This window comes from Malaclemys terrapin, chromosome 6, assembly GCF_027887155.1.
Source record: "Malaclemys terrapin pileata isolate rMalTer1 chromosome 6, rMalTer1.hap1, whole genome shotgun sequence".
NCBI classification, from domain to species: domain Eukaryota; kingdom Metazoa; phylum Chordata; order Testudines; family Emydidae; genus Malaclemys; species Malaclemys terrapin.
The window spans coordinates 57,133,552-57,151,951 of record NC_071510.1 but is presented as its reverse complement, the minus strand read 5'-3'; the positions used below and the strand labels follow the sequence as shown (position 1 = coordinate 57,151,951).

The window sequence follows — 18,400 nt, the reverse complement described above, 5'->3', positions numbered from 1 at the left end:
TAAAAACAAACACTGCAGATATACTGCTTCTGTTAAAATAGAAAACAAAAATGTGTGTTCAGTGCCCTACATGCTTCACGTACTTCCTTGCTTAGAGTTCTGAGGGGAATGGCCGCAACTGAAATTCAGTTCTTTCTGGCAGCAAACATTGCAGCGAGCCAAAAATACTGCTCTCTTCTGCCCCTTTGAGTACTCTTTCTTTTTTGTGTGTATAGTCAGAGAGATTTTTGTATATTTAAAAAAAAAAAATGTACCTTTGCCATTGCAGGCATCATCTGGGACCCAGCCATTTTGGGCTGTTTCCTCTTCGCCTAAAGCAGTCCTAATAGGATTGCTCTTTTTTGCAGGTGTTTTTCCTTTTCTGGATCCTCTGACTCTGCAGGTAGCATGGCTGAAGTAGCTAAGAAAATCCAATTTAATGTACAGTGTTTTTTTCATAGAGTTAAGGCCAGAAGAGTCCATTAGATCATCTAGTCTGACTTGTATAGCACAGGCCATCAAATTTCAGCTACCCCTGTATTGAGCCCAAAAACTCGTTTGGCAAAAGCGCATCTTCTAGAAAGGCATCCAGTCTTGATTTGAAGACATTAAGGGATGAGGAATTCACCACCTCCCTTGGTAGTTTGTTTTATGTAAACTATTACAGATGACCATGTTTAGTATCTCCAGTGCTGGGCAATGGTCACAATTTAAGCAGGCAAATGCTTTCTTTCTCTTTCTTCAGGGGAGCCTGCAGGGCCGGTGCAAGGAAGTTTTGCACCTTAGGCAAAACTTCCACCTTGCGCCCCACCCTCCGCCCTGAGGCCCACCCCCGCAGTAGCCCCTCCCCTGCTCTGAGGCACCCCTCCCCTCCCCGCGCAGCAGCTCCCCATCACCCCCCCCCCCCCCCGGCCCGGGGAGCCGTGCGGAGCTCCCCACCCCAGCTCACCTCTGCTACGCCCCCTCCCCGAGCACGCTGTTGCCGCTCCACATCTCCCGCCTCCCAGGCTTGCAGTGCCAATCAGCTGTTTGGCGCCGCAAGCCTGGGAGGGGAGGAGAATTAGAGCGGGGGCGGCGTGCTCGGGGAGGAGGCGGAGCAGAGGTGAGCTGGGGTGGGGAGCTGCCGCACGGCTCCCTGGGCCAGGGGGGTGGGGAGCTGCCACAGGGAGGAAATTGGGGGCACCACTTTTTGGTGCCCCCAAATCTTGGTGCCCTAGGCAACCACCTAGTTCGCCTTAATGGTAGCACCGGCCCTGGGAGCCTGCAAAGATTGGAAGAACTGCCTCAAAATCTAACTGATGGGGGGTGGGGGGGGAGAGATTTTTAAACTCCTTGTCAATTGAATTTGGCACCAAACATACATCACCAACATTGAGGCATGTTGATTTTGAAGACCTTGCTAACCTGACTTTGTATTGAGCATAAGCAGCACTGAGATTGTTGCTCTCACCTGGGTTAAAGGACATTGAAGGTTGGTGCCCTGATTTTCCTGTTTCGAGCCCAGCTAAGCAGGCTGGAAATTCCAAGTGGCTATCAGCTTCTGAGCATCCAGGACTCTGTCCCTGGATGGAAGGAGAAGTAGAGGAAGAAGAACCATGCTTCTGAGAGAGGTTTAGCCTTTGTGTCCTGGAACCCCAATCTTGCTCTCACTGTATCAAGTATTTGCACTGTAAAAATACAAGAAATAGTATTTTTCAGTTCACCTAATACAAATACTGTAGTGCAATCTCTTTATCATGAAAGTTGAACTTACAATTGTAGAAGTCTGTGTTTTTTTTTTTTTAAAGTAAAATTTTAGAGCCTGCAAATCCACTCAGTCCTACATCTTGTTCAGCCAATCGCTGAGACAAACAAGTTTGTTTACATTTGCAGGAGATAATGCTCTCCGCTTCTTGTTTACAATGTCACCAGAGTGAGAACAGGTATTTTCATGGCACTGTTGTAGCCGGCGTCGCAAGATATTTACATGTCAGATGTGCTAAAGATTCACATGTCCCTTCATGGTTCAACTACCATTCCAGGGGACATGCATCCATGCTGATGACAGGTTCTGCTCGATAACAATCCAAAGCAGTGTGGACCGACGCATGTTCATTTTCATGTGAATCAGATGCCACCAGTAGAAGGTTGATTTTCTTTTTTGGTGGTTCAAGTTCTGTAGTTTCCTCATCGGAGTGTTGCTCTTTTAAGGCTTCGGAAAGCATGCTCCATATCTTGTCCCTCTCAGTTTTTGGAAGGCGCTTCAGATTCTTAAACCTTGGGTCGAGTGCTGTAGCTATCTTTAGAAATCTCACATTGATACCTTCTTTGCATTTTGTCAAATGTGCAGTGAAAGTGTTCTTAAAACAAACAATATGTCCTGGGTCATAATCCGAGACTGCCATAACATGAAATATATGGCAGAATGCAGGTAAAACAGAACAGGAGACATACAATTCTCCCCCAAGGAGTTCAGTCACAAATGTAATTAACAAATTTTTTTTTAACGAGCATCATCATCATCAGCAGCATGGAAGCACGTTCTCTGGAATTGCGGCCGAAGCATGGAGGGGCATATGAATCTTTAGCATATCTGGCACATAAATACCTTGCAATGCTGGCTACAAAAGTGCCATGCAAATGCCTGTTCTCATTTTCTGTTCACATTGTAAATAAGAAGAGGGCAGCATTATCTCCTGTAAATGCAAAAAAACTTGTTTGTCTGAGTGATTAGCTGAGCAAGAAGTAGGACTGAGTGGACTTGTAGGCTGTAAAGTTTTACATTGTTGTGTTTTTGAGTGCAGTTATGTAACAAAAAAAAAAATCTACATTTGTAAGTTGCGCTTCTTTGAGTGCTGTCCCTGTATGTGCGCCGCTTCAGGTGGACATGCGTCCCATCTTTGGTCTAAGGAGACTCAACAATTTCATCTGTGCCCACAGATTCAAAATGATCACTGTGAGTTCAATCATCCCTGTGCTGGAGGAAGGGGACTGGTTCGCAGCCATCAAACTACAAGACACATATTTTCACATTACAATCCATCTGGCTCACAGACGCTTCCTAAATTCACAGTAGGACAAGAACATTTCCAATACATAGTGCTACCATTCGTCCTCTCGACGGCAGCAAAAGTATTCACCAAAACACTTGCGGTAGTAGCAGCTTAATTACGGAGACGGGGGATACTGATATCCCTTTACTTAGACAACTGCTGACACAAAGACAGAAACAGAACGAAGCATTCAAATAATCATCTCTCTCTTTCACTCCCTGGGACTGCAAATCAACTAAAAGAAATCCACCCTCACTCCGGTACAGGAACTAGAGTTCATTGGAGCTCACCTGGACTCCCTCATGGCCAGAGCATTACTACCAAGGCCATGTTCACAACAATGACCTCCCTTATATCAGTGGTCTCTCACAGTCCATGGGTACATGTGCAAACATGCCTACAACTATTGGGACATATGGCTGCTACCACATTCATTGTAAAACATGCCAGGCTACACGTGCCTTCAGAGATGGCTCAATGCAGTATACATCCCATGAAGACACATTCTAAACAAGAGAATCACACCCACCACAAAGGTGATACGATCACTATGCTGGTGGACAAACCCAATGAAGGTTTGTTCTGGTGTACCATTCCAACAGGAACCACCATTTGTTCAGATCACAACAGATGCCTCCCTGATCGGATGGGGGGGGCTCACCTGTACCAACATACCACTTAGGGCAAATGGTCCCCTGCGGAAACACATTTTCACATAAACCTACTAGAACTACGCGTGGTACGCAATGCATGCTGCCACTTCCTTTCTCTCATAAGAAACAATGATACAGATCCTAACAGACAACATTGCATGTATGTTCTATATCAACTGCCAGGGTGGAGCACGATCCCGCTCCTTATGTGCAGAAACTCTAAAACTATGGAACTGGTGCATAAAGCACAATATCACTATCACAGCATCATACCTACTGGGCCGCCTGAATATCATGGCGGACACACTAAGCAGACAGCTCTCACAAGAATACAAATGGAAACTGAACGATGAAATAACATATCGTATTTTCCACAGATGAGGAACTCCAGTGATAGACCTGTTTGCGACACGAGCAAACAAGAAATGCCTAAAGTTCTGCTCACGTACAGGACAGGGAGCACAATCACTGGGAGATGCATTCTTTGTCAAATGGAACGTCCCTCTCCTATATGCCTTCCCACCGATTCCTCTGATCTTCAGAGTCATACACAAAACACGAACCGACAGGGCCAAGTTAATCCTTATAATGCCAACATGGCCCAGATAGATTTGGTTCCCTTGACTCGCAAAGCAATATGCAAGCCATTCACTCTCTCCTGTCTACACAATCTCTTATCACTGGACAACAGTCAAACCCTCCATCCAGATCCAGGGAAACTCCACCTGAAGGCATGGCTCCATTCTGAGGAATTAACCTCTTCTGACCAAGTAAAATAAGTAGTGATTAATAGGGGGAAACGAAACATGCTCTACTTTCCTCCAAATATTGAAAAGATTTTCCCTATGGTGCCAAACGAAATAAATATCTGCACAACAGGCACCACTTCCTCTCATCCTGGATTACCTACTATCCTTAAACTCAGGACTGGCTACAAACTCGATTAAAGTTCACCTCGCGGCCATACTGGCCTTCCACCAACAGATGGATGGGACATCAGTATTCGCCCATCCCACTACTAAGAGATTCGTAATGGGGCTACAGAACATGTACCCAGATATCCATGAACCCACACCAGCATGGGATTTAAACTTAGTACTCAAATGCCTAACCAGAAAACCATTCGAATCCTTTGCATCGTGTTCTTTACTTCACTTACCTATGAAAGTGGCATTCTTGATAGCCATCACATCGGCACAAAGAGTGAGTGACATAGGGGCACTCATGGCTCACCCCCTATACACAATATTCTACAAGCACAAAGTGACTCTTAGGACGCATCCTAAATTCATGCTCAAAATATCATCCTCATTCCACCAATTCACTTACCTACATTCCATCTGAAACCACACAACAACCCCAAGAGGCGTTGTTACATACATTAGATGTCCATTGCACCCTGGCCTTTTATCTGGACAGAATAAAGGCCTTCAGTAAATCTTACAGACTATTGGTATCAACGACAGAAAGATCAAAGGGTATGGCTATATCCACGCTAAGACTATCTAAATGGATATAAAACTCCCTATATAACAGAGAAGCCTCAATGGGCATCAGAATACACTAGACAAGAGCCATAGCAGCTTCCATAGCATTCCTGTACAGCGTACCCGTTCTAGACATATGCAGAGCAGCTATATGGGCATCTGAACATACATTCAATAACCAGTATGCCATTATGCTCAGCATGAGTGCAGACACAAGGGTAGGCTTCATGGTCCTAGCTGCAGCTACAGGCTCAACTCCAAAACACCTTCCATTCTGATGAGGGCACTGCTCTACTTCAGGTGAAGTAGAGCACCCTCAGGGACAGCACTCGAAGAAGAAGGGAAGGTTACTCCCCTTGTGCAGTAACTGAGGTTCTTCAAGATGTATGTCCCTGTGGGTGCTCCACTACCCACCCTCCTCCCCTCTACGTCGGAGTAAGAACTAAATGCTCCACAATAGAGAAGGAACTGAGGGGGTTGGGGTATGCGCGTGCCTGAAGAGCCACCAGCGGTGCTGCGAGACAGTTACTGCGCACGCGTGTCCCGACCAGACACTGCTAGCAAAAATCTCGAATCAGCGGTGCCAGGACGCACTGCCACCTGTAGTGGAATACTCACAGAGAGACACATCTCAAAGAACCTCAGTTACTGCACAAGGCGAGTAACCTTCCTTTTCACAGCAAAGAGATTGAACTACAGTATTTGTATGAGGTGAATTGAAAAATACTAAAAAGAACAGGAGTACTTGTGGCACCTTGGAGACTACAAGTGTGTGTGTATATATATCTCCTCAATATATGTTTCACTCAATATGCATCCGAAGAAGTGGGCTGTAGTCCACGAAAGCTTATGCTCTAAGAAATTTGTTAGTCTCTAAGGTGCCACAAGTACTCCTGTTCTTTTTGCGGATACAGACTAACACGGCTGCTACTCTGAAACCTGAAAAATACTATTTCATTTATTTATCATTTTTATAGTGCAAATATTTGTAATAAAAATAATATGCAATTTGATTTTAATTACAACACAGAATACAATATATATGAAAATGTAGAAAAACATTGAAAATATTTAATAGATTTCAATTGGTATTCTATTGTTTAACAGTGTGATTAAAACGGCGGTTAATCACGATTAATTTTTTTTTAGTTAAACGCATGAGTTAACTGCAATTAATTGACAGCCCTAGTAGAGATAGATAGCATTCATGGAGAATATATCAATATCTTCTTGGACTTTCTAAGACAAAGTTCAGAATTTGCTTGAGTGTGTGGAAAAATAGAAACTTTATAGCCTGAATCTTGAATTTAAATCTCTCAATTTTTTTTCCTCTCTTGAATAAAAACTTCTTTCTTCAAGGTAGAATTAATCTACCTCTACAATATGTTATAGTTGGGGAATATTTTCTAAAATTGGTACCTCTCTTGTGACTGCAATGAGAAGAAAATGAATGTCAGTCTGTCTCTGTCTGTTAATTAAGGCATAACAACCCCCTTTTTGAGCCCTTGCTAGAAAGTTGTTTTTTTATTTTTTTTTATTTGTGAAAAATGTTTCTGGTGGCCATCACATCCTTCTGGCTGACTCACATAGTGTTTAGTAATTTTTTATTTTTACAGTTGCATCTTGGGAAGATACTTTCTGGAGAGGTACTGCAGATTTATTTCTGTGTATAGAGGGGGCCTTGCTTCCCGAAGCTGCAGTTCCCTGGGCTGACTGATTTTTATGAGAAAACCAACTTATATCTGAAAGCAAAATTGTTTTATTCTCTAAAGAATGTCATATTGTCCAATGTGATTTTAGTATATTACACATGAACGTCCAGCTTTCATCATCTCTGAATTTTCTGACTCATGCAATTAATTTTCAACCTTTAGGTCTTAGTAGTGTAATGTTATATACTCATGCAGTACAATAAAAGTTAATTTGAAATTGAATGCATGATGGATCAACTGAACAAAATGTGTTTTGAATGTAAATTCAGTCAAGTTTTTTTGATAATGATCTACTGATTTAGGACTAGGATGTGATCTTCCTAAATTTTTTAATTTCTGCCCTCTCATCTGCCCTGTACCAGGAGCTGATCCCTGTAAGCAGAGCTAACTCACCCCTTCTCTAGTGCTTAATTTGTAATGAAAACGGTGCTGGGGCTGAAGCAACGTTTTTACTTGCATAACTGATGCAGCAAGCCCAGACGTGCCAGGGCTATGAACTGTCAAGTCTAGAGTTGGTGGGGCTCAGCCCTGGTGCAAATTAAGCACTGCCCTTCTCTCCACAGTTAGGAGACAAGTTCATGTCTTCTTACTGTACAAGCCTGCAGAGTAAGACTGGCACACCTGGTGGATCAATCTGCATTATCCTAATGCATAATGCAGTGTGTGTTCTTTCCATGCCCACCAAACAGCTCTGGAAGAGAATGCTTCTTGCGCCTTTCCATTGTGTAAGGCTTTGTTCATCTTGCATAATTACAAATATATCTGACCTGCTAATAGAGCGTCTCCTTGCTGTTTTCTTTTAAACAGGACAATTGTTAAACTTTATCTATTGCTACTAAATGTGGTGATGTTTTTAATTTTGTCTGTTTCTCATTGTGAAAATTTTAATCTCCTCTAATATTGACAAGTACTTCAAATCTACCTTTTTCAGACAAACTATTATTTAGAACACATTAAATGGGTTTAGCTGTTGAGCAGCATATTCTCTTCTATGAGTAATGGCCATTTAGCTTTTGTCTATAAAAGGTCCACTAAAATGAGTGGTCACTCCTAGAGTGTGGCTTTTTCTAGTTACATTTTAAACAAAAAACTGCCCTATGTACTTCACAAATTACTTCAGATTAAAAAAAAATTGTAGCAATATTTTTCACATTTGCTATAACCTAAGAAAAGATGGGAAAAGAAGCATTAATCACAACAAACTTTTCTTTAATTAAAATACATGAGTCATAAAAGCAACCATTAATAGGTTCCTTAAATAACTACTGGCATTGCTTAGACAACTGTAATAAATATTCTATTTAGAAACAGTTGTCTTCATACTATGGTCTGACACTTCTCATTTCTTTGCTTCTGTATTACAAAGTGCATTTGCAGGGAAACAGAAGAGTTTATTTAAATTGTTGTTGCTTTCCCATCTGTGGACTTAATCATGTTCATGGAAATGGAAATTTATTTCACCATAGGAACTTAGGAAAACCTGTCAGGAAAAAGTACACCAACTCAGAAAAGTACATTATCTTCTTGCAACTGTTCTTCATGACAAATGAGGGGGAAAATACAGCATATCTGAATCGTGAAACACATACTATTTAGAAACGAAGCATCAACTGCTCTTTGAAAGAGAACTCCAAGTTAAGCAGTTTTATCAAATTCAGTTGTAAAATATGCTACCTGTTTGTCAAAATGCTGTTTCTTTTTTAAGGTCGAGTCCTTTTAAAGGAATAAGCATTTTTAAAAACAGGTTCTGTTGGGAAGGGAAGCAACTGTAAAATGTAAGGACATCACAATGCAAAGTAAATTCACAGTTCCCTAACTGTGTTTAAGATTTCGTCTGTAAAGGCAAATTTTGTGCTATGAACTTCCTGATCTACTGTAAGGAGTAGACTAGATAAGTTTGTTTAGCATTAGCCATATCTATACTCTCTTTATAAAGATAATTAGTAGTAGTAACCTATTATTGCTTTAAAACTGGGTGACCAAACAACATTTTACTGTTGAGACTGAGGAGTTACTTGTGTATTTATGGAACTGCTTTCAATCCAATGAATCCCCTCAATTTAAAAAAATATATATCCTATATAATTGTATGCCTCCATCTCCAGTAGTAGAAGGCTAATATTGCTGACTAGCAGCAGTATTTTTTCTATTGGATTTAAGATCTTGGGGTATCATATTGTATAATTGAATAATCTAAAGATCATTGAATGACCTGTATTGAAGACTCTTAAATATATTGATATCTGTAATTTTAAAATGTGAATAATACTTTGTCAATAAGAAATGTGTTTTCGCTTTAAAATAGTCAGAATTTCAGAAACCAAAGGGTAGTTGTGAATTTTGCAAATTTGAATCACTTGAGTTCTCTTTTGAAATTTACTGTTGTTTTTCTTATTTTATTTTCTTGTATACTTTATGGAATACTGTGGCTTGAATTCTGGAATTCTAATACACTGACAAGCACTTCATTAATGTAAACAAAAATTGTATTACTGCAAAATAATTCCATTCACAGTTCTACTCTAAGGTCAGCTAGATAGGGGAATAAGCTACAGCTGCTTGCTTCCTCAATGGTGCTTTTTGACTGAAAAGTCAGTTTTCCGTGTAAGACTTCTTACTTCCCCAATAAAACCTTTGGTTTCCTAAAAAACTCCATAAAGTGGATAGATGGGGAACAAATATTACTTTTTCCATGTATCACATTAATTTTCATCATTTTAAGAAGGAAATTTGTTCAATGACTGACTGTTAAATTGTTCTCATTTAACATAGTTGAAAAATGTGGGCATGTTTAATGAAAGTATAATTTTAAATATCAGATCAATTTCCTTTTATACCAAAAATGACTTGTATTAGTAAGATGAACATACCAGTATTCTGCATTGGCAATTTCTGTTTAACTCTACTCTTAATAAGATCCACAATAGGCAAAAATGTGCACTACTTTAATATGAAATTTTATATTGTTAAACTTCTAAATATTTTAAAACTTTATAAAACTTTTTTCTAAATGTGAAAAATTAAAGTATGCATTAAGCAGATGTAACATTCGAATAACCTTTTTATTTTATGTTTCAGAACAAAGTAGAAGAGATGATTTGGAAGCTTTAGGACATATGTTTATGTATTTTCTCAGAGGGAGCCTTCCATGGCAAGGTTTAAAGGTAGTGTTTTTAATATCCTTATCTCCCCTTTTTAAAAAAAAAGTCATCTTCTCCATCGTGTTTCCTTAGTAAAGTTATCTCCTAAAATACTTTCTGAAGTTATAAATTTATCTTTCACATCATAGGCTGATACATTAAAAGAACGTTATCAGAAAATTGGAGACACAAAACGAGCAACACCTATCGAAGTATTGTGTGAAAACTTTCCAGGTAATGACTGTGTTAATGAAGATGAATCTATCTTTAAAATAACACTGCAGTAAATCTTTTTTTTAATACTGTAGGATTGTATACATTACTAAGAAAAATGGCTTTCAAATACATATAATACATTCATTACCACAATATATTTTAATTTAAAATATAATGAAACATCACAGAATTTTGTCACTGGCTGTTATTGAAGCTGGGGGATTAGGAGAGAGGCCCAAAACCACTAATTGTTCAATATATTGACATTCTATGGGGAGGAGGGAAGAGGGGAGGAAGTTTATTTCCAGTTCCAGTTAGTGATCAGTTTGACCTGAAGCATAACATGTTGGTCTCCCTTTCGTCTATAAGAAAGCAGATTAATATTTTTAAAAAATATTTATTGTAACACTTTTCTTACCGGTAGATGACCATCATTTTGAAGTTGACTTACTTTAAACTACTTGTAACTCTTTATTTTGGGCATTACTCCTGCCTCTGGGTCCCTCTAACAATTTTTGTGGTATTATAGTTGCATTTTCCTATACAAAAAGAGATTTTATTTCCCGGGTTTCTCTGTAAATGACTCAGATATATGAAACTGACTTGCTACACAGAAGCACCCATGAAATTGACTAAACAGAAACTTCTCTCAAATACACAAAATAAGCTGGGGGGGGGTGGAGAAAAAAAGTTTTTCTGGTATATAAACCTCTCGGGACTAGTAATAGATTTTTAGCATGATTTTTTAAAGTTGATTTTTTTGGGGTCTGTTTGGCTCCCATCCTGCAAACATCTACACATATGGCAGTTCCATTAAATTCAGTGGGATACTCATGAACATAAAGTTAATTGGTGCATAATTGTTTCAAAGGGAAAAATACATTAACTGCTGTGGAACATGAAAACTAAACTGATAAGTAAATTAATATGACATAAAATCAATCTGAATTTTATATAGAAAGCTAAAGATTATTTGGTTTGTTTTTAGGTATCGATGATTAATGTGATTGTTTAACCATTAATAAAACAGAAATGGCAATTATGAATATTTCTCATTTGTATAGAGGAAATGGCTACATATCTGCGTTATGTAAGAAGGCTAGATTTTTTTGAAAAACCAGACTATGACTACTTAAGAAAACTCTTTACAGACTTATTTGATCGGAAGGGCTATATGTTTGATTATGAATATGACTGGATTGGGAAACAGCTGGTGAGTTCAGTTGAGCAAAGATGCTGTATTTTTGTCTAACCAGTTTTTTAACTATAGTAGTTAGTCTTAATATTTGTATAATTTTTCTTGTATATTATAAAATTTACTAGATTATGAGTCAAGCTACTTTTGTGAAAGCTGCAGATTAGTTTCCATTGTAATCCCCTATTTTTACGTATTGTGAAATTTATGAAATATCACCTTTTGGTCTGAGATTTTTTTTATACCGGGTCTCTTCCCAAAGGTGTGGTGTTTTTTTTTTAAAACATCAAATAAAATTCTTTCCTCTGTTTTATAATAGGAGGTTGTAAGAATTCTAATCAGTTTTTGAGCAGAATAACAGTTTGTCATTTGAAACTTTGCAAGGACAGTCGTCATTGGGAGTGTGTGGTTGTTTCATTTTGGGGAATTTTTTCCAAAGTTTTAAGCAACTGAGAAATCACTTCTCAGCATCTGAGGTTTATAGCAGAAACTATACTAAAGCCTTGTTCCCTTTGTGACATCAAAGTGCACATTTTCCCTGTCCAGCCTGACAGGCACATGAGCTGCTGCTTTCAGCTTTTCCTGAGACAGGTAGCTTGAAGGAGCTGCTAAGTACCTCATTAAAATACTCAACAAAAATGTCCTTTTAAAAACATTTTTAACTACTGTCAGGAACAGTAGAAAAGTTTGTGTGTGACTAAAGGATTAGACCCCAAACTTAGGGTCTCAGCTGATCAGAAAATGGTGGGGGATGGTATCTGTAGAAAATTCTGACTTTTCACTGAAAAATTACAAAAATTCAATTTTTTGGCCAAAAAGCCCAAAACTTTTTTTGAGAAAAGCCAGACAGAAATATTTGGTCAGCCAAAGACTCATGGAAAACATAGTCTAAGTCATGCTCCAATGTTCTACAAGTTCTAAGCTTTCATTTTACAAAATTCTGTATTTGGCTTATAGAATTTTTTCTACGACTTGAAATAATCTTGTAACACTTTCTTCTCTTTTTACTTACACTAAATTTAATTTCATACTCCTGTATATACATATTCTTATCTACTTACATATTTTGATAACTTATCCTCACTATCACATTTTACTAAGATTGTTGTACACTATTATTATTATTAGATTAATTGTTAATCTGGCTTTTTCTAACTTTTGAGGGCTTGGCTTTGCAACCCAAATAACATTCTGTTAACATTGTTTTGGTTTGTTTTTTTTTGGTACATAACAATTATTTTGTATTGCAGTAGTGCCTAGGGGCCCTGTCACAGATAAGGTTCCTGTTGTGCTAAGCAGTATAAAAACACAACTAAATGTGTTCCCTGCTTAGAAGAGCCAACAATCTAATATGAGAGACCGCAGGATATATATTCTCTTCGTCCTTGCTTACATGCAATAATGTATATAGGGATGAAACAGCGACTTCAAAGCTAACTTTGATCATGTGCATAATTGATTCTTACATGTAGGAAAGTATGTGTCAGTTCCCTATGAAACAACTGTGTGCTTTTTATATACAAGATTTTATAGGATTATGGCATATACATAGTACTACAGTATGCAGCACATAAAGTTATCAACAAATGTATTGTAGCTTTTAACAAAAGTTAATATTCTGTAGCACTCAGAAGGGGACAGTCCAAGTTTGAGGGCATCTGAAATATTTTATTTGGCACATTCTGTCTTTGATTACTTAACCATGCTTGTTTAACATTGTACAAATATAATCTTTCTATAGATTTTCTTTACTTATAGTAAAAAGGTAGGAGCTTCCCTGTTTAGACTTTGGAAATTCTGTTAGCTTCTACAAATTTGAAGTGTGTTTAAATTCCACAATCTGGAACTATTTATACATCACTAGAATGCCTTCTCCCACACATGCTTAGATGGTATATAGGAAGAAAGACCTTCCTTGGGCATGATCAAAGTGGGGCTCTCCCTGCTGTGCATCTTAAAATGTTTTCAGAAGCTTTCCTCAGTCCCTATGTACCTTCTGTCCTGAGCAACTTTATAAAGCTTTCACTACTTAGCTAAGCTAGTCTTGCACATAGCCTCAGTGAATCATTCCTTAGTTACACATTTTACAAACTAAGTGAAAAAATTCCATTGTGAATAGTTGGTAAATAATTTTTCAAAAGTGAATAAGATGGTGAACTCAAATTTCCTCTGGAACAATGAAATATACTGCTTTTCAGTAAGCATTCTTCCCAGACAAAATTGTATCTTTCAAGCCTCAGCCATTTTGATTGTCTGTTTAAAAAAAAAAAAAAGTTGGAAGAAAATTTGTAAAATGGTAATATCTTTGATTTCCACTATGTTCACATTCAAAAGTGGCTTAATCTTTTTTTTCTTCATACTTTCAAAGATGGCAGAGATTAGTCATAGAAGATTTCAGCCTGAAATCTTACAGGAAGTTATCGGTAACTGGAATAGGTTAAAACAAAGAGGAGTTCTTGTGGCACCTTATAGACTAACACATTTATTTGGGCCTAAGCTTTCGTTGGATATAACCCACTTCATCAGGTGCATGGAGTGGAAAATACAGTAGGCAGGTATAAATATACAGCACATGAAAAGATGGGAGTTGCCTTAAGTGGGGAGGGGGGTCAGTGCTAATGAGTCCAATTCAATCAAAGGGGATGTGGTCCATTCCCAGCAGGTGACAAGAAGGGGTGAATATCAACAGAGGGAAAATTATTTTTTGTAGTGACCCAGACACTCCCAGTCTTTATTCAGGCCTAATTTGACTGTGTCAAGTTTGCAAATCAAGAATTTGCAGAACTGGAATTTAAATCTGTTTTTGAAGTTTTTTTGTTGAAGAATGGCAACTTTTAAGTCTGTTATTGAGTGTCCAGGGAGATTGAAGTGCTCACCTACTCGTTTTTGAATGTTACAATTCTTGATGTCCGATTTGTGTCCATTTATTCTTTTGCGTAGAGACTGTCTGGTTTGGCCAATGTACATGTACAATGACAGTCTATTAAAAAAAGTAATTTTACCTCTATTGATATTCACCCCTTCTTATCAACTGTTGGGAATGGGCCACATCCACCCTAATTGAATTGGCTTTGTTAGCACTGACCCCCTACTTGGCAAGGCAACTCCCATCTTTTCACGTGGGTTATATCCCACGAAAGCTTATGCCCAAATAAATTTGTTAGTCTCTAAGGTGCCACAAGGACTCCTCATTGTTTTTACTGATGCAAAATGGGTTAGAATGGATACTTCATGCAACTTTAACTGTAGTGGGACCAACACTTCTAGCTGGAATAGTGGCAAACTTTTCAAATTAAAATGTAAGCAAACAAAAATTCAAGGAATTCATCACAAAATGTACTTGCTGCTTTTATTTGGACCAGTTTACAGTAACTTGTCATGTCCTAAGCATACTAGTGAATGCATTGCAGCATAGTCTAGTGAATTCTTTATCATTAGACATCATTACAGCAAGTTGCTCCTAAATTTTTGAGAAGGGAGAACATGTTACTGGTTTTTGTGAAGGAATTACCAAGTTTAAGAATTAGTGAGGGTCTGCTTCATGACTTGCTGTTGGTTTTGTATGGCCATATCTCTGTACATTTCCGTGGCAAGTTCAGAAACATGTTTTGGATTACAATTCAGTAATTATTGGTATGTAGAAAACTTAAATATTTTTTTAACAATTTGCTACATAATATATTATGTTTGTAGCCTACTCCAGTGGGCTCAATTCATTCAGACCCCGCACTGTCATCAAACAGAGAAGCGCATCAGCACAGAGATAAGATGCAACAATCCAAAAATCAGGTATGCTGCTCACCTAAGATTTTATCAGCATTATTTTATGTCATCATTTTTATAAAGTTTGTTCTTTATGCCAAAACAGCTTTGCTATTGCTTCTGTTACACAATTTCAAATTGATACCAGTTTCTGCTGTCCATTTTTCTGTGTTTGCTGAAGGTAGTTTTTATTAATGCATGAATGTTTTTGGTTTGTAAGTCTTAAATAAAGGTTATAAGGGGCTATCGTGTTTTTAAGTTGTAATTATAAATAAATGGGAGCCTTTTGTCTTTTTTGATCAACTGAATCCTAAGGAGCATTGCTGTATTTTCTTCCTTAGTTTTTCTGTTTAATCTTACAGTCTCTTACTTTGCACTATGTACAGTGACTCACCCGCTAGTGTTAGAGGGTTCATTTTCCTAAGATTGCATTTTTTGCCACCTTAGTACATTCAAAAGGCAGTAAAATTTGTGAGAATTCTAGATTTTCTGTTTAAAGTATTGTTAGTTTTTTCTTAGAGAAAATATTTAATGCACAATCATAGGCTATAAGAACAGATGGACTGCTTAAGATTTGAATTCACTTGTTACCTGTGGTCATAGCGTGTACAATTCTGAGGTGATATTACCAGAGTACTTTCTTACAGATCAATAACGGTTTTATGTAAAGGTTGAAATAGTATCTGTATAAAATATATAAAATATATAAACCATATTTTACTTTGATATACTTCACCCACTATATATATAATATATATATATACACACACACACACTCCCCTCTACCCTGATATAACGTGAATTCGGATATAACACGGTAAAGCAGTGCAGCGGGGCGGAGTTGGGGCGGCTCTTAAACAGAGCCGAAGAGTCGGGGAGGAGCAGAGCCGCTGCGGCCGGAGGCTCTGCTCCTCCCCTGACTCTTCGGCTCTGTTTAAGAGCCGAGCTGCCCCAGCGCTACCGGCTTCGGGCAGCCCCCAGGCCTCCGGACCCTGCGCCGCCAGAGCCCGAGAGGGGAAGTGCCCGGCCGGTGGCTGGGGTCTGGAGGCAAGGAGGCTGCCTGAAGCCCATAGCGCTCGGGCAGCTCGGCTCTTAAACAGAGCCGAAGAGTCAGGGGAAGAGCAGAGCCGCCACGGGAGGGGAAGTGCCTGGCCGGCATTTTCCCGGACATGTTCGGCTTTTTGGCAATTCCCCCCAGACGGGGGTTTGAGTGCCGAAAAGCTGGACATGTCCGGGAAAAAGAGGACGTATGGTAACCCTAGGTTTATGGTTTCTGGACAAAAATCAGTTACTTTAAAGGATATACTCTGAAGGAGCTTGTTGCTAAACTAGTGGAGAATTACAGTATGCTGATAACTTTGATCAGTATTATGATTTTATCCTTTAGTTTGTTTCTCAGAAAATTTCAGGCCTTGGTTGATGCAAGGGTAGGAATATACAATATAGTAATTGTGCACTGTATTTTGTGTTACATTTGTTGAATGTATATTTTCAGTTAATATAACATGCATGATGTGCAATTGCAGCAGATTGTATTTTAAGCATATGTAATCATGAGTTCTTGTTTTCTTCTGGAGTGTCCATGGTATTTTTAATTATATTGCTGTGTTCGAGAGAAGTTTTGCATACCCCATGTGACTTTATAACTATTTTGAAATTACTTAAAATAATAAAAACAGGTTTTTTTTCGTTTTTTTTATTATTATTATTTTTGTTTATTGTTTTGCTTTCTGCTATTTCCAGATTCTTAATCTGTCTGGTAGTTCATGTTTGCGTGTATACATTTTTGTTCATTTTTAGCCACTCTACAACTTTTAGCTATAGTAAATAGCAAAGTTTAAACATGTATCTGTCTACATTCATGTGCCTATGTACATAGCTGGTTACATTCTGTTTGTGTGTTGTATTCCTGTGGGATTTTTATTTCACATTGTAATACAAGCATGAGATGTTTAATATGTTTTGGGTTTTTTTCCTCCTCTTCCTTGCATGCTTAATGCATTATGTAATTGACAGTCGGCAGACCACAGGGCAGCTTGGGACTCCCAGCAGGCCAATCCCCATCACTTGAGAGCTCACCTTGCAGCTGACAGACATGGTGGCTCGGTACAGGTATTTTCTGCTTCTTTGCATGACTGATTATTTCCACATTCTGCAACCTATTCCTCTGTAACTCCTGGCATGATTCTTGTTTTCAGCTGAAAAGTTTGCTTCATAGTTATGTCCATAATTACATTCCCTTGTTCCTTTTGTTCTACAACTGCCAAATTGGAAAAGAAAAGTGCAGAAAGTTTGACTTTTTGTATGTTGAATTTCTACAAATGCCTGTTGTAGTTTAGCAGTATAGCTTTCTAAAATTTATATCAACTAAATCAGCTAATGTTAAGACTTTAGTTAATTTTAATTTTATATACAGTTTAAATAGATTTTAACTACTCAAGTTTATTTAATATTAGCCAATTTTGAGAACTTGGCACAGTGCAGCACTTTACACATTTTAACCAGGGTAAAAAATGAGAAACTAATGAATATTAATAATATTTAGTTAAGTACTTGATTTCAACTAAATATCTGTTTTAAAGAGAGTCAGTTTCTACACGTAAGTATAACAGCAGCTTTAGATATTATACTTGTCCCTACCAAAGAAATGTATTTTCTCCCCTCCTCATAGAGGCCAATGCAAAAAACGGAAAACTGGTTATCTGACCAGACACGGTGAATTTACATATACACAGCACTGTGAAATTCACAAAGTAGAAAACTAAAAATAGGGATTTTTTTTTCTGATCATTTTTCACTGACTTAGATTTTGCTTTTAAGAATAGTAGTTTAAAATATTCAGACAGTAATGGGATTTATGGCATGCATCCCTTTAAGATGTTAGAGGAATGTAGTTATACATAGTGACTAAAGAGTCTCCAGAAAACTAATTTTATTGCACTTCCACTTGCAAGTGAAAAACATAATAATAATTTATGTTTAACAGAAGTGGGTTATCACATCAAAGCTTGAACAAAGCGGTGTACTCAGGAATTTTTGAAATCACTAATTTGTTTGCTCAGTTGTGGGCAGCAGTAACAGCTATATGTTTCTTTGCCAGCCACCAAAATGCTCAAATGAGGTATGATTCCCAGTCTAGTCCATTTCTCATTTATAAACAGTAGCTTGAGGGGATTAATTTACTAAGGTTGGCCAATTTAGAGTTTCTGTCTAAGTCGAATGCT

The 18,400-nt window shown here is 38.1% G+C and overlaps 1 protein-coding gene across 5 annotated transcripts in view; it reads left to right on the top strand.

Moving 5' to 3' along the window:
- Window positions 1–18,400, top strand: part of CSNK1G3 (casein kinase 1 gamma 3) — a 128,208-nt gene that overhangs the window by 74,282 nt on the left and 35,526 nt on the right. For 4 of the 5 annotated variants that reach the window (XM_054031948.1, XM_054031947.1, XM_054031944.1 and 1 more), the window contains 5 exons: window positions 9,942–10,027; window positions 10,153–10,237; window positions 11,284–11,432; window positions 15,108–15,203; window positions 17,193–17,288. In XM_054031948.1, the coding sequence (XP_053887923.1) occupies window positions 9,942–10,027; window positions 10,153–10,237; window positions 11,284–11,432; window positions 15,108–15,203; window positions 17,193–17,288 (512 nt within the window). The remainder of the gene's footprint in view (window positions 1–9,941; window positions 10,028–10,152; window positions 10,238–11,283; window positions 11,433–15,107; window positions 15,204–17,192; window positions 17,289–18,400) is intronic. The other variant, XM_054031946.1, reaches the window with a different exon arrangement.